At 45.1% G+C, this 15,753-nt stretch overlaps 1 protein-coding gene across 2 annotated transcripts in view; it reads right to left on the reverse strand.

Moving 5' to 3' along the window:
* The window catches only part of LOC135054997 (coagulation factor VIII-like), a 638,500-nt gene that overhangs the window by 113,998 nt on the left and 508,749 nt on the right, over positions 1–15,753 (reverse strand). For both annotated transcript variants that reach the window (XM_063958535.1, XM_063958534.1), the window contains exon 22: positions 1,786–1,941. In XM_063958535.1, coding sequence (XP_063814605.1) covers positions 1,786–1,941 — 156 coding nt within the window. The remainder of the gene's footprint in view (positions 1–1,785; positions 1,942–15,753) is intronic.

Raw genomic sequence — 15,753 nt, forward strand, 5'->3', positions numbered from 1 at the left:
ATTACATAAAATTATAAATTTGTGAAAAATTATAACTACAGATATAAATATATGTTCATTTTGTAGCTATGACCGTTAAGATAAAGACTCACTATTTGTGGAACAAGTTCAAATATAATGGGCCTTATGGTATGGTGTGTACACACAGTGAGATATTTTCTTACGATTTTGACTATATAGTCAAAATCATAAGGAAAGTTAGTGCAGATCGCAAGGATTCGATGCCGATGCGCGGTCCCACGCGGCCGGCATCGCAAGCCTAGATAGAATGTGCAAGCAAGTCAATTTTGACTATCTGTATAGAAGAGATAGTCAAAACTGCACAGTCAGTATCGCAAGCACACTCATTATGTGCTAACGATGCCGACCTAGCCCCTGTCGCATAGTGAGAATCGGGCATAGCCCGAATCTCACCGTGTGTATGCACCTTAACTCAGATGATGTTGCAAAGCTGCTATTTTACTAAATTTGTTGATTTCTTACTGCGCATGCGTCTGAGCCGCAGTGCACACGCGCAGCGAGTGAATTGCAATTGCGGTCACACCAAGGAATTAGTTGCAAAGTAAGTTACAGTAGTCAGTGATTTGGGGTGGTAACGGGGAGTGGTCAGGTAAACGCAGGCGCATCATGGCCGTTCAGATGGCATTTTTTGTGCGGGCATAAATTACCAGTTGTGATCTTACTTGCTACTGGAGAGCAGCTCAGCCTGAGTGTCTTCAGAGGCACTCAGAATCTACGACATGACCCAATTTGCGACGATGGTACTGATATATTAGCAATTATACATCGTTGAACAGAAATTATGTGGTGACAGTGGGCGTCCCTATGCTCGGGTTAGGTTCTGCACATATTAGCTTATAATCGCAACTGCATATGGCAAAAGATAGCAATAGCAGGAACAACCACACCTGAATTAGGCCCAATGGTAATTCAATAATCTACAACATTTATGCCACATATTTCTTGTAGAAAATGGTATTTACCTGTTTAATATATTTTTTCTTTATTTCCTGATGATAACCTCATCATCATGAGATATTCTAACACCATGGGCAAAAGACACCATTTGCTTGAAAATAAGCTACAGGCTTTCATGCATAGTAATGCCCCTGACTGCTGCAGGATTTTAGGAATGATACATAAACTGTTCTAATCCTTTCCTGCTAACACCAGATAAACTGGAGGGGATGGTATCGTATTTGGCCTACATTCACTTCTCCTACATGTGTTTTACAAGGTCAACATTCATCATGTCCACATTAGAATGTTGTCATGGCTGAAATGCAAACATGCAGCATGACAACATGCTTAGCATGTCGACATTGACCATGTCAGCATTTATAATGTGGACACTACTGAAATGTCGACATGATAGAATGTCAGCAAACTGTCTTCGGTGGAATAGCAGTGACTTACTTGGATCATCCAATGGCAGCGGCAGCTCTGGGTCCCGGCGGTCACATGAGGAGCAGTTCTGGTGCAGACATCAGATGAGTGGCGCTCCGGTTAGTATTCTCATCCTATACCTAACCCTAATCTCTACCCCTTACCTCCCTCTAGTGCCTGTTAGTGCCCTAACTTTCCTGTGCCGCAGCTAACCCTTAATGTTGACATTCTGAGAATGTCAGGATTTCACGTCAACATTTCAGATGTCGACAATGTGAACATGTCCACATTCTCAAGATGTCAACAGTTCACAGACATAAATGAAAACAATAGATTTTTTTTTTTTGCCATGACCAAATGATTTCACATCTTGCAGTGAAGAGAGGTGTGCACACATACCATCTGATTGCTACTAGCATTCCCCTGATATTGGCTCCATTTTTCTCCATTCAAGCTATAGAACACAATAAATTGAGATATGTATAGGGAAAGGAGATGACTCCGAGCACCCTGGGTTTGGATAGCATGAATCAGCATAGGTGTAAGAAGATCCACCTGCAAGAGAGTAAAACATTGTTTCTTAAAAATAGCTCAATGACAATCAGGGCTGCCATCAGAAATTGTTGGACCCAGGAATGACAAAAGAGACAGGGCCCCACCACCCAAAGAAAAAGATTCTGTGGCACCGCTCCACCCCTATGTGATACATTGATCTATTACATATAGGTGGACTCAGTGTCTGACTGGGGCATGTAGGGCCCACAAGGGGAATGCAGTAATATGGGCCCATGTTTAGGGGTGTGGCCAGTCTGCAGAGGGGGTGTGGCCTGCCACCTCATTGGTTTGACTAACCATTAGAGAGTGCAACATCTGGGCCCCTTCATAAATATATACAGTAAATTCAGCTGCTGCATGCATGATAATGTACCAGATTAATAAAAGATTAGTAACAGCAAAGCACTGTAGAAAATACACCATAGTCCAGTATATGGTAACATATGTATAATGTATAATTCAAGTGCACAGTCTGGAACCTGATCCTTAGAGCAGGAGGTGGGCCCCCAGGCAGTGGGGCTCACTGGTGGTTTCCTCTGTACCCCTGTGGGCCAGTCCAAGCCTGGGTGGACTTACAGGAATGGTTCAGAGAGCTGATGCACAGGGAAGGCTTGTTTTAAGAAGTCCACTCTGTGCATCAGCCCGCTGTTCTCTCACAGCCTGGTGCAGCTGTCCAGGTATTGGTGGTAAGAGCCAGGGGTGTGTCCCCCTCTCTGTAAACGCCCGAGACACCCGTCCCCACAGTTCCCCACTGATGGCTGCCCTGATGACAATTATCCTTGTTTTCATATTATTAAATTTTTTTCTAAAAATCTACTATAATTTTAAATTTTGTGTATCTGAATCTTTTACATAGTTTTAAATAAACAGATGTTTTAATATGTCAGTTTGCTGTTGTCTGTACAATGGGCCTGATTCATCAAGGATTGCGAATGCTGAAGTCCTTAGCAATGTAAATGCAGGAGGAGGTGGTATGTACCATACCACCTCCTCCCTGCATTTGCGATGTTCATTGCGACGGCAGGCTGAGTAATCCTCAGCTTACTCAGCCTTGCTGTCGCAGTGCAGCTTGTGGGGTGAAGGAAACTGCGTCTCGCAATGCAGCCCCTGGCCTCGACATTCCCGGAAAACAGGGAGGGGCGAGACACCCCTGTTTTCCCAATAGCCGGCCACCCCCATCCCTCCCAGGGAAGTACTCTGCCTGATTCGTTTGCATTCTGGAGAAGAGATCGCAGGACCCGTTCTGAACATGCGCAGATCTACGGTAAAACATTTTGCTCCAGACTTACACTTTCTTAAAGTTTTTTTTTTATTCTTTTATATATAACTGAAAATCAGTGACTAAAGAATCCCAAAAGATTAGTCAAAGAGCAGTAAGGATTATACAGTGGACAATAATAAGGCAATACAGAAGTTATTTTGTTAATACAGGTTGAGTATCCCATATCCAAATATTCCGAAATACGGAATATTCCGAAATACGGACTTTTTTGACTGAGAGTGAGATAGTGAAACCTTTGTTTTTGATGGCTCAATGTACACAAACTTTGTTTAATACACAAAGTTATTAAAAATATTGTATTAAATGACCTTCAGGCTGTGTGTATAAGGTGTATATGAAACATAAATGAATTGTGTGAATGTAGACACACTTTGTTTAATGCACAAAGTTACAAAAAATATAGGCTAGAATGACCTTCAGGCTGTGTGTATAAGGTGTATATGTAACATAAATGCATTCTGTGCTTAGACTTGGGTTCCATCACCATGATATCTCATTATGGTATGTAATTATTCCAAAATACAGAAAAATCCCATATCCAAAATACCTCTGGTCCCAAGCATTTTGGATAAGGGATACTCAACCTGTATGTTAATTTGAAAAGGCAGGTTGGTGGTTCAACAATAAGCAAAGAACCAAGAGCATATTCTCAGGCTCCATGTAGGTAGCTCCAGAAGGGTCTGATGGAGCTACTGTAAAGGTATAACTACCATGTATGCAGGGGGTGGCACTGTTATTAAGCCCAGACGGCCTGAGGAGGCTGCCTCCCCTTGCACCGGGCTCAGCTAATACTGCCTGCTTGGAGGGGACAGTGAAGTGCTATTCCCTGTTTGCTGAGAGAGGGAATGTAACATCCATATCCCACACCATTTCTGCATGCCGGCCAGTAAGTAAAATCAGAAGGATGGACCAGACTACGAAGGAAGGTAGAACCAATGGAACAATGAAGCACTGGAGCCACCAGCTCTTGATCTGAGCCATCCTCAGAATAATAGATCACTACTTCTAAACTCCAACACTCAAGTACCATTGCTCATATGTTTGAGTTCTCTCTATGGAAACAAGTGGGATAATTACTGACCCAGCAAAATAGATTAATTTAGCTGTGCAGAAATACACAAAACAAGACCTGTTTGGCTACTTTGAGATTGTAGTTGAGAACCACTGACATGGATCAATGTCGCAGGTAAAAGAGAATAAACAAGCACAGTGCCTATTGGCAGTTGCCTGTCATCGACTTTATGCAAATGCTGTGTACATCCATGTGGCCAAATGTGCAAGGACTGGGACGCCCACTTTCAGTGTTTGTGCTTGTGGTAATTAGAGATTGGTGCATCCTTAGATGGCAAAAATGGACACACTACTGAAACTTTCACCAGCCCACATAATATTAAGAGGGCAATAGCAGTAGGGACGTGCGGTGAGTTAAATGGCTCAGAAGGCACTGGCTAACCCCAGAGACAGATTTACATGCAATATATGAGCCAAATGGTACATCTGGGCACTATACACAGTTGCAGCAGTATCAACTCCTGGAAAATTGGTGAGTTTTGATCAGAGATGTGCGGAAAAGATAGGCAGGGGAGGCACTGCCTCACCTGCCATAGACTGTCATGACTGTGGTTTTTGTGAACCCAGTGTTAGTGAAGTCTGTGCGGCCAACTGGAGGACTATGTGAATATTAGGCTGGTCTGTAGGAATCAGTGAGAAGAAGGAGCAATCCCTGACCGGGGATCGAACCCGGGCCTCGGCAGAGGAAGCCGTATCCTGACCACTGGATCACCACGGACTTTGATAGCAGGATGATGAATGTATAGGTGAGACTGTACTGGATATAGTGTCACAGGAGTAGGTGCTTATGTACTCTAGGTTACTGGCAAGATAGTAAGACGGACTGGTTACTGGCGAGATTGATAACTGGTCTGGTTACTGGTGAGACTGGGATGCAACTGTAAGTAGAACGATGACTGTGGCTGTAACTCTAGTACGAGGCTGAAGAACCCTGCGGCTGTGACGGTAGAATACTGCAGCTGTGGTTTTCAGTTGAGACTGTGGAATACTGTATTATGCCTTTAAGATGAAACACTGCAATTGTGTCTTTAAGTTGAGACTGTGGAATACCGTGTATCAATGGCAACACAAATGTAATCCAAACTGGGTAACAAAGGAACAGAGTTTTTACAGGAACTGAAGTACAAGGGTTACCTTTAAGGAGCTCAGCTTCAAAGCTCACACAGAGCTGTGTGTGACACGAGGAACTGGCCCAGTTTCCAACTCAGTCTCACGACTTATACTTCCTGGTCCTTGGTGATTGGTGAGCAGTGTCAGGTGATTCAGAGTCTCAGGCTGGCAGAGGATTGGACAGCTCTGGGTCAGGTGAACAGACACTGTCATGTGAGTACTCTAGACTAGGCTGTGATGTGGAGTGAGGCCTAGCAGGCCAAGAGAACACTGAAGCCTGAACTTCTGCAAACAGAGGCTGCTGGCTTTTAGGCCTAAACTTCAGATTGCTAAATTCAGACTCACACAGAAGATCACCACAGGTGGAACTCGTTAACTATTACCTTCCAGGCAGAGAAGTCAGGAAACTCATGGTATTGGCAAGCTATTTATCCCAGTGAGCTGAAAGATGCAGGATCCAGGAGGTAAGTCACCAAATATGAAAACTACAGTCAGGATTGTGACAGTACCCCCCTCTTCAAGGGTGGACTCCGGACACCCATCTTGAATCTTAGAGGAACTTGAGAAATTCATACAGAAGAACTTAGGACCTTTGTCGATGCCTCTTCTTCTTACGGGAACATTTGGTTTTGACCAGGGAGAGTGGAATCTCCTGTAAAGAAAAAACTTCCTTAGAAAACATAGGACCTCCCATGAACGGAGTAGCATCATGAACAGGATCAAATTCAGATTCTGAGCCCAAGTCTAATGGAAGATATGAATCTCCCTTAGATACACAGTTTGGAGATGAAAAGGAAGTGCACTGGAGTTTTAAATTCTCTGGGCTAGGAGAGACTCCTACATGAGCAATTTTAATGGTCGGATTCTTACCGAAGGAGATACTTAGATTATCCCTGGGAGGACAGCACAAACTTCCTTCTGCATTCCCTTTAGAGCATGATTCTTTTACCGAGTCAGATTCCAAAGGTTTAGGACTAAATTCTTTAACCACAGCATTACTAAAAGTCTGTAAATCATGGAACACAGGATCATTACTCTCAAAAAGCGTGTTGGCCCACTCCAAAGCTCTTCCTCTGAATGCCAGGAACAGATATTGGCCCTCATTCCGAGTTGTTCGCTCGCAAGCTGCTTTTAGCAGCTTTGCACACGCTAAGCCGCCGCCTACTGGGAGTGAATCTTAGCTTATCAAAATTGCGAATGAAAGATTCGCAATATTGCGAAAAGACATCTCTGTGCAGTTTCTGAGTCGCTCGAGACTTACTCTGCCAGTGCGATCAGTTCAGTGCTTGTCGTTCCTGGTTTGACGTCACAAACACACCCAGAGTTCGCTCAGACACTCCTCCGTTTCTCCAGCCACTCCCGCGTTTTTCCCAGAAACGGTAGCGTTTTATCCCACACGCCCATAAAACGGCCTGTTTCCGCCCAGAAACACCCACTTCCTGTCAATCACAGTACGATCACCAGAACGAAGAAAAAACCGTGAGTAAAATACCTAACAGCATAGCAAATTTACTTGGCGCAGTCGCAGTGCGGACATTGCGCATGCGCACTAAGCGGAAAATCGCTGCGATGCGAAGAAATTTACCGAGTGAACAACTCGGAATGACCACCATTGAGTAACGTTGGAAGGAGTTACTGCACCCGAAGGATCAGACTCCATCACAGAGAGAAATTGATCAACCAGAGCGGCATATTACAACAAATCTCCATCAAAGTAAATAGGTGGTAAAGCATCAGACGAAAGCTTAGAGGCTGAAACCAATGATGGACTCTCAGAAGCTAGATTAGAGTTAGTTTGTGGAACGTCAGGCTGATGAGAAACTATCCCTTCTGAAGTAGTCTGGCTGAAATCCTCAAATACGACTGAGAAATCACTTGAAATCTCCTTCTGGATGGAGATGCTAGTAATTCTCCCCGAAGCTGCACCACTTGCGTCTGCGACTGAGGTAAACAACTCTGGTGACTGGATTGAGGAAGTAACTTCGGTGTCCTTCTCAGCGAAGTTAGCCTGAAGTCCTGTATCCAAATCAGCAGATGGAACATTAGGTTGCTCAGACAAGCTTAGGGACAAAGCTGAGAAAACTTTACTCAGATCAGTATCCATCTCTGTAGCACGTTCAGACTTTAAGTGAGTAGCCTTGGGATTTTTCTTGACTTTAGCGGCTACAGCAGAATTATTCTGACATTGATGAGAAGAGGTATTATATTTCCTTGCAGAAGCTGTGGACTCAATGCTGGAAGACAAGGAAACAGAATCAGAGACAGACTGAAGTCTAATTTTAGAACCAGATGGTGGAAGTCCTTTAGTGGGACCAACTGACAAAAGTTCCTTACTCGGACCAATGCTTGGAATCGGTTTGAGTCCAGATGAGCTTGAACAGACTGAAACTGGAGAAATCTTTGGCTGGACGAGTAGGACTGGATTGGATCCAAGGATACTTGAATTGGTTGGAACCAAAGGAGACTGACCAGGCTTGTCCTGGAGCATTGCTGGACTGGCTGGAACTGGGACAGGCTGACCAGGCTGGGCCTGGAGTATTGCTGGACCGGCTGGAACCGGGACAGGCTGACCAGGCTGAGCCTGGAGTATTGCTGGACCGGCTGGAACCGGGATGGACTCACCAGGCTGAACCTGGAGTATTGCTGGACCGGCTGGAACCGGGATGGACTCACCAGGCTGAACCTGGAGTATTGCTGGACCGTCTGGAACCGGGACGGACTGACCGGCCAGGGCCTGGAGTATTGCTGGACCGGCTGGACCCGGGATGGACTGACCAGGCTGAACCTGGAGTATTGCTGGACCGGCTGGAACTGGGACGGACTGACCGGCCAGGGCCTGGAGTATTGCTGGACCGGCTGGAACCGGGACGGACTGACCAGGCAGGGCCTGGAGTATTGCTGGACCGGCTGGAACCGGGACGGGCTGACCAGGCTGGGCTTGAAGTATTGCTGGATCGGCTGGAACCGGGGGAGACGGATTCCGGACGGAACTGGAGTGAGTAGAATCCAAGTGTTCAGATGGTCCATCCTGGACCTGAACCATGCTGGATGCCAACATGGTGGTGCTCTCAGAAGACGGCAAACAGGAGTTCATAACTGCATCTGTAGCACAAAGATTCCCATCTGGAAACTTGACTCTGGATACCTCCCTTGGGGCTGAAACTGTGGTGACCCCTCCTGGGGTTGACGAATCAGACACCTCTCTCAGGGTTGCTATCTCCAGCACCCCTCCTGGGGTTGACAGATCAGACACTCCTTCCTGAGTAGAAGACTCATATGCCCCTACTAGAGCCTGAACATTGGATAACTCTCCTTGGGCTGCACACTTAGAACCCCCTCCTGAGGCTGGACGCTCTGAACCCCCTCCTTGGGCTGAAGACACGGACGCCCCTCCTTGGGCTGAAGACACGGACGCCCCTCCTTAGGCTGAAGACATGGACGTCCCTCCTTGGGCTGAAGACACGGATGCTGCTGAAGACACGGACGCCCCTCCATAGGCTGTAGACACGGACGCCCCTCCTTGGGCTGTAGACACGGATGCCCCTCCTTGGGCTGTAGACACGGACGCCCCTCCTTGGGCTGTAGACATGGATGCCCCTCCTTGGGCTGTAGACACGGATGCCCCTCCTTGGGCTGTAGACATGGACGCCCCTCCTTGGGCTGTAGACACGGACGCCCCTCCTTGGGCTGTAGACACGGACGCCCCTCCTTGGGCTGTAGACACAGACGCCCCTCCTTGGGCTGTAGACACAGATGCCCCTCCTTGGGCTGTAGACACAGATGCCCCTCCTTGGGCTGTAGACACAGATGCCCCTCCTTGGGCTGTAGACACAGATGCCCCTCCTTGGGCTGTAGACACAGTCTCCTCTGTGACTCTAAATGGCTTGAACATTCTTCTCTGGACACCCAACTTGGGACAAGGTCTTTTAATCACCGGACCCCAGTCATAAATTTGAGTCTCTTTCAGAGTAGCCTTCTTGACACCCCCGTCAGCAGTAGCAGGATCGGCTACTGTGGATGACTTGTAGACATGAGCGCTATGATACTGAGATTTGTCACCATTCCCTGGCTTGCGATGAATGCAGTCTTTAACAAAATGACCGGAATTTCCACAGTAAACACAAAGGTGTAGCTCCCTATGCCGCTGACGTTCAGCTTCTGAGAGCTTGGGCCGTAAATAGCTCTGATGAATAACTTTTCCTTGCACAGTGGAAGAGACTTTAATAACTGGATGGGACAAAACAGAATCAACAACGTTGGTAGTAATCCTGAAGAGATCAGGCATCACAGAAAGAATACTATAGAAAAGTTCTTGTAACTGTAATAACATCTGGTAGAAAATCTGCAGTTGGTCAGGAGTCTTAGTGCAGAAAGTCCGAGAATCTCTGGAGAACGAATTCCGCTGCAGACACTGTGCCAATTGATGCTGAGTTGACTCCAAACCCTCCAAGCGTCCTGCAATATTGCTTAGGAGGTCCTGCGTCAGACAAACACTTTCGGCCGGGTCCATGGGGCCAGTTCCTACTGTCATGACTGTGGTTTTTGTGAACCCGGTGTTAGTGAAGTCTGTGCGGGCAATTGGAGGACTATGTGAATATTAGGCTGGTCTGTAGGAATCAGTGAGAAGAAGGAGCAATCCCTGACCGGGGATCGAACCCGGGCCTTGGCAGAGGAAGCCGTATCCTGACCACTGGATCACCAGGGACTTTGATAGCAGGATGATGAATGTATAGGTGAGACTGTACTGGATATAGTTTCACAGGAGTAGGTGCTTATGTACTCAAGGTTACTGGCAAGATAGTAAGACGGACTGGTTACTGGCGAGACTGATAACTGGTCTGGTTACTGGTGAGACTGGGATGCAACTGTAAGTAGAACGATGACTGTGGCTGTAACTCTAGTATGAGGCTGAAGAACCCTGCGGCTGTGACGGTAGAATACTGCAGCTGTGGTTTTCAGTTGAGACTGTGGAATACTGTACTGTGCCTTTAAGATGAAACACTGCAATTGTGCCTTTAAGTTGAGACTGTGGAATACCGTATATCAATGGCAACACAAATGTAATCCAAACTGGGTAACAAAGGAACAGAGTTTTTACAGGAACTGAAGTACAAGGGTTACCTTTAAGGAGCTCAGCTTCAAAGCTCACACAGAGCTGTGTGTGACACGAGGAACTAGCCCAGTTTCCAACTCAGTCGCCCGACTTATACTTCCTGGTCCTTGGTGATTAGTGAGCAGTGTCAGGTGATTCAGAGAGTCTCAGGCTGGCAGAGGATTGGACAGCTCTGGGTCAGATGAACAGACACTGTCATGTGAGTACTCTAGACTAGGCTGTGATGTGGAGTGAGGCCTAGCAGGCCGAGAGAACACTGAAGCCTGAACTTCTGCAAACAGAGGATGCTGGCTTTTAGACCTAAACTTCAGATTGCTGAATTCAGACTCACACAGAAGATCACCACAGGTGAAACTCGTTAACTATTACCTTCCAGGCAGAGAACTCAGGAAACTCATGGTATTGGCAAGCTGTTTATCCCAGTGAGCAGAAAGATGCAGGATCCAGGACAGAGATGGCAGAGGTAAGTCACCAAATATAAAAACTACAGTCAGGATTGTGACATATACTTTTTACTCCACAGTTTGGGCTATAAAAATTATTAGAATAATGCAAAGAAGATATTTCAAACAAATTCTCAGTATTTTTCTTAGATTTTATTCAGTCAAAACTCTGGTTTAAACGTAAGTATGACAGGAAAGGCTCTGCCTCACCCCACCGCACGTCACTGAATAGCACCCAATGACACCACTTTCCCCCTTCATGGATTTGTGGTTCAGGAATTTCCCATTAATTCACTTCCTCTTTCCTTAGGGGACACTTAACAAAGAAATTGACCTGGTTAGATGCATCTCCATGTCACTGTAGTTCCTGGGGCAATAAGGGACCCCTCGCACTTCCCACCTACATTGAGTCAGGGACAGAAGAATCTGGTTCTGGGACAGAAAATCCTGGCTTGGCAGGACAGGAAGAAAAGGCATTTGTTCATTGAGATATACGTTTCGATATTGAGATCTGTCAGCTGTGAATCAATAGAAATAAACTGGTCCATAAATGGCTCCAAACCTAGTAGTGGGCAAATTTGGACCACTTCCTCTTTATTATCATTATCATTTAGTCTTAATTACTGTCTAAATTCCACTATTTATTCTATAGCTGAGCAAGACCCTGAAGTGAACGGGAAAGTTTGATCTGCAGTGAAATTTGCAAAAGCTTTGAAAAATGCATGGAGAAAAACTAAAAGTTCAGGATTGGTACTGTTTCTCTAAATAGGGAGTTGCCCAAGTGAGAGCTTGCCCTTTAAACAAAAAGTCAGCGTTGGCTCAACATATAATGCATTTGAGTAGTAAGTCCACTGATAAAGCTAAATATTTATCTTATATAAAACCCTTTATGAGGTCTCAGAACACTGTACGCTATTCACGTATGGAGTACCGTAAGGGTACGCTCGTTGCGTAGCAATCGCTTAGCCGTAGTCGAGACGCTCAAGCGTCACGTTCGCTCACGGCCAAGAGATCACAGGCAGGCACGCTATTGGCTGCCGTCTAACGTAATGATTCGCTATAGCGTAGCGGACGCTCGGGACCACGAGGAGATCACCAGCGGCGCTGACGCTCACAATGTTAAACCTTTATATCTAAACCATAAACAGTATATTATGCAGTAAAACCTTAGTGTAGAAATAGGGTGTAGATGCAACCTAGTGTAACCTTATTAACTCAAATGCTGTTCGAGCGTCACCGACGCTCTGAGAATACTAAACACTATAAGAAATACACAGATACCTGGGCTTAGGGTCCAACGCCTAATATATATATATATTATGAATGATATACTTGCAAAAGAATTAACACAATACAAGTCATACACTACAATATAACATAGACTACCTAACCAGATAACTACACAGGAAATACAATACAATACAATTATGTTTTAAGGGAAAATAAGAGAGAAAGAGGAGAAGAGAGAGAGAGAGAAATGGCCCACAATAACAGTAAGAACAATATGGTTGCGGAGAAACACTTACGCACAAGGGGAAACGATCGCATGCGCCTCTGGACATCCAGCTCCCGATTTTCCGCAATGATAACCGTTGAAGAGTGAGCTGGATGAGATCGGCTTGTCTATTTATGCCCCACACACAATACAATTCAATGGTCCCTACAATCTCATTGTTCATTGGACACAGGAATTCCTCCTCGCACTATAACAAAAGGTCATAGGTTGATTCATACAGGTGGGCTGTGACGATTTCCAACAGCTCAGGTGGGAGGGAAACTGGGTTTCCCGCCGCATGGCTAAGTAAGAGCAAATAATAGTAAATGGACATAAACTTCTTATGTCCATAACTATTCGCACGAGCGATTAATCCGCTCCAAACCAACACCGGAATATTGCTAATTAAATACTCTTCCGATGGGTACTAAACACCACTGTATGACTCCTGTTAGACCCTTCGTACAATACAAAGAGGGATCCCCCTGTCCAGGAACATGCTATATTAACTAAACTTTCAGAATCTATCAAAGGGACCATGATCTACAAAATACATTATATAGTTAAAATATGTAACGATTGAGTCGCACGCTACGATCACATAAACTCTACCGTAAATACGCATACCGTGCGCCTGCGGGTGCCCGCGACTGTGAGTATGCGCACGCACGGGAGAGCGTACGCATGCGCAGTGCGGACGTGTATGAGGTGCAAATATGGCAGTGTGTATAGAGATATTTTTCTGACTTTGACAGTCCACCCTTTGGCAGTCAATAATAACTGCCACCTTCTAAAACATTTCAAAAAGAGAAAAATATATGTCAGGGGTTAATACATTTCCATGGTTGGGTAAGGGAGGAGAGAGGAGAAGGTGTGAAGAGGGTATGACCTAGTGAGATAGTAGAAGCATGTGTGTATGAATCCATGTTTGGGGGGCCATGTATCATCGTGCCGTACGTGTTGTACATCAAGCTTCGAGGCATTGCGAAGTATACATTTGAATTCCTTCTTATCCCGTGGTACGGGTCTGTGGATGGGCTGTCAAACTTTACCGAGCTCTTTTCGGCTTTTGGTTGTAACAAAATGGGGAGCACATTTTAGTTGATGATACATGAATGGGGGAATATGTGATTGCTGATATCTGTGCCTGTATTCCCTATACTATGTGTGTAATTACCTGAAGGTTGTAGAGATGAAGAAAAGACATAATTACGGTAAATGCAGTGGTATTCTATGTCAGGTAAATGAACATTTGTCTGTTGAAGTCTTGTTCGGTGTCTGTTGAATGCAGTCTTCTTTGTGCTTTTGCCCATAAGGTGCGAGCAAAAGCTTTGTCAATGTCCATAGATTTACAAAAGTGTTGGGCTAGCGTAATTTTAAAATTTCTAGGGAAACTGGGGATCTATGGCAAAGTTCATCAAAAATCTGTGTATCAGGTTGTCAAAACTTCTTCTTTAATCCATCTGTTGTCTGTATATCGGCTCATCAAATTCCTCGTCCAAGTGGGTCTTTTTACCTTGGAGGAAACGGAAAAACAGGTGAAAGAAACGGACCGTAGAAATCGCATTTTCATCACATCATTGTTTCTACATTTGGGTCATAAATCAAATCCATTGGAATTACAGTTTCCTCACTCCTTAAACTCATCACCCTGGTACTTTGTTTACACTTCGTTAAAGCCTGACCGCATCTAAATATCAAGCCAATCGTTATGATAACACCTAAGATACATAGGAGAAACTTCCCAACATCCATTATGACTCCTTGAGCCCAGTCTCCTAAACCAGAGAACCAATTTCGCGGGTTCAACCATGACACCCAACCAGTCAGCTCATTACCTACAGCAGCAAGAGTGAGATTGTGTCTCCTGCGAAATTCCCACTTCAGTTGGAGAATATCGTCCATCTTTTGGTCTATGACCTCGACCGGGTCCTCGGTGCTATTCGTAATATATATGCAACATTTCACGCCGTATTGTGTTGCCAGTGTGACACAATATCCGCCTGTCACTGCTGTGAGGTAATTAAGAACCATTCTATGCTGTACCAGTTCTGTTTTATAAGCTTGAAGTTCTCTTCCAGTATACCTAAACGTGTCATCATACATTTCAGTGATATTATCTAACAAATTTGCAAGCGCAGATATGTATTTATAATTCAACACTCCTCTGGCGGTGCGAGTGATGTCTAACGCGATTAGAAACTGAATCCCGGTGGATTCATGGATCATGTCAGAGGCCGGATGCTCTGTTCTTTCTATCAGGTGCCGTTTAACTACGTGCTCGTAATGGGTGTGAGTATAAGGAGTTTGGGCAACACGGTGTATGTCTTTCATTTTGTCATGTGATACAGTCATTACTTCAGGCAGTACTTTTCCAATATAACACAATCCTTCAGAGTTTGGGGCAAGCCACTTATACGCCTTTCTCCCGCATATGAAATATGCATCATCGGGGAGAACATATGGGACGGAGTAGGACATAACCATATTACACACCTTCCATGTGAAATCTCCTAACCCTAATTCTTCCATCTGCTTAGTACACGTATCAGGTTGTACGATATGTGCACAGTATCCTGGTGATACCTCTCCAACTCTCGTAATCCTATTTCCTAAGGTATACCTATATCGGAAAGATTTTCCTCTACTGGCTATGTGGCGTATAAGCTCTGTATCTGTAGGCATTCTATCTGCTCTATGCGAAAAGGTCATGGTTTGGTTACTCCATGACACTTCCCAATTTCCTGGCTTTCGGGGATTGGAGATGTTAAAACATAATAGGGACCTATCCACATGGTATTGGTGGAGCTTCAAACTAGGAGGGCTGGAGATATTAAACCTCCTGTCCACCGGTCTCCCACCACTTAACTCAAGTACCTCCCCTAATGTTAAAGGAAATGGTACTAGCCCTGATTTGCTATGACCTTGAGGTACTTGAGAGCATACCCAACAATCTGTTTTATTTAACACACTACCCACTAAGGAGTGATAGTCACTCAATGGATGCTGGTCCATATGGATATTAAAACTGGATTGGCATTTCTTGATGCACCCGTCCTCCACTACGTTGTCACAGAGCCTACAGATACAGTTTTCTTCAGCTAACAATCCTTCACAATTCCTTCTATTGTCAATGCTATCGGATCGTTTTCTGATACTCGCCTTTACTTGTTGGTTAAGTTGTTCTTGGAAAACTACGCCTCCATCTTTATCATCAGAACCCATTCCAGAACCTCTCTCGACCTCCATGGTACTCGCCGGAACAGACTGCTCTGGTCAACATCATGGTCAACAGGAA

This window comes from Pseudophryne corroboree, chromosome 3 (genome assembly GCF_028390025.1).
Source record: "Pseudophryne corroboree isolate aPseCor3 chromosome 3, aPseCor3.hap2, whole genome shotgun sequence".
Taxonomy (NCBI): Eukaryota; Metazoa; Chordata; class Amphibia; order Anura; family Myobatrachidae; genus Pseudophryne; species Pseudophryne corroboree.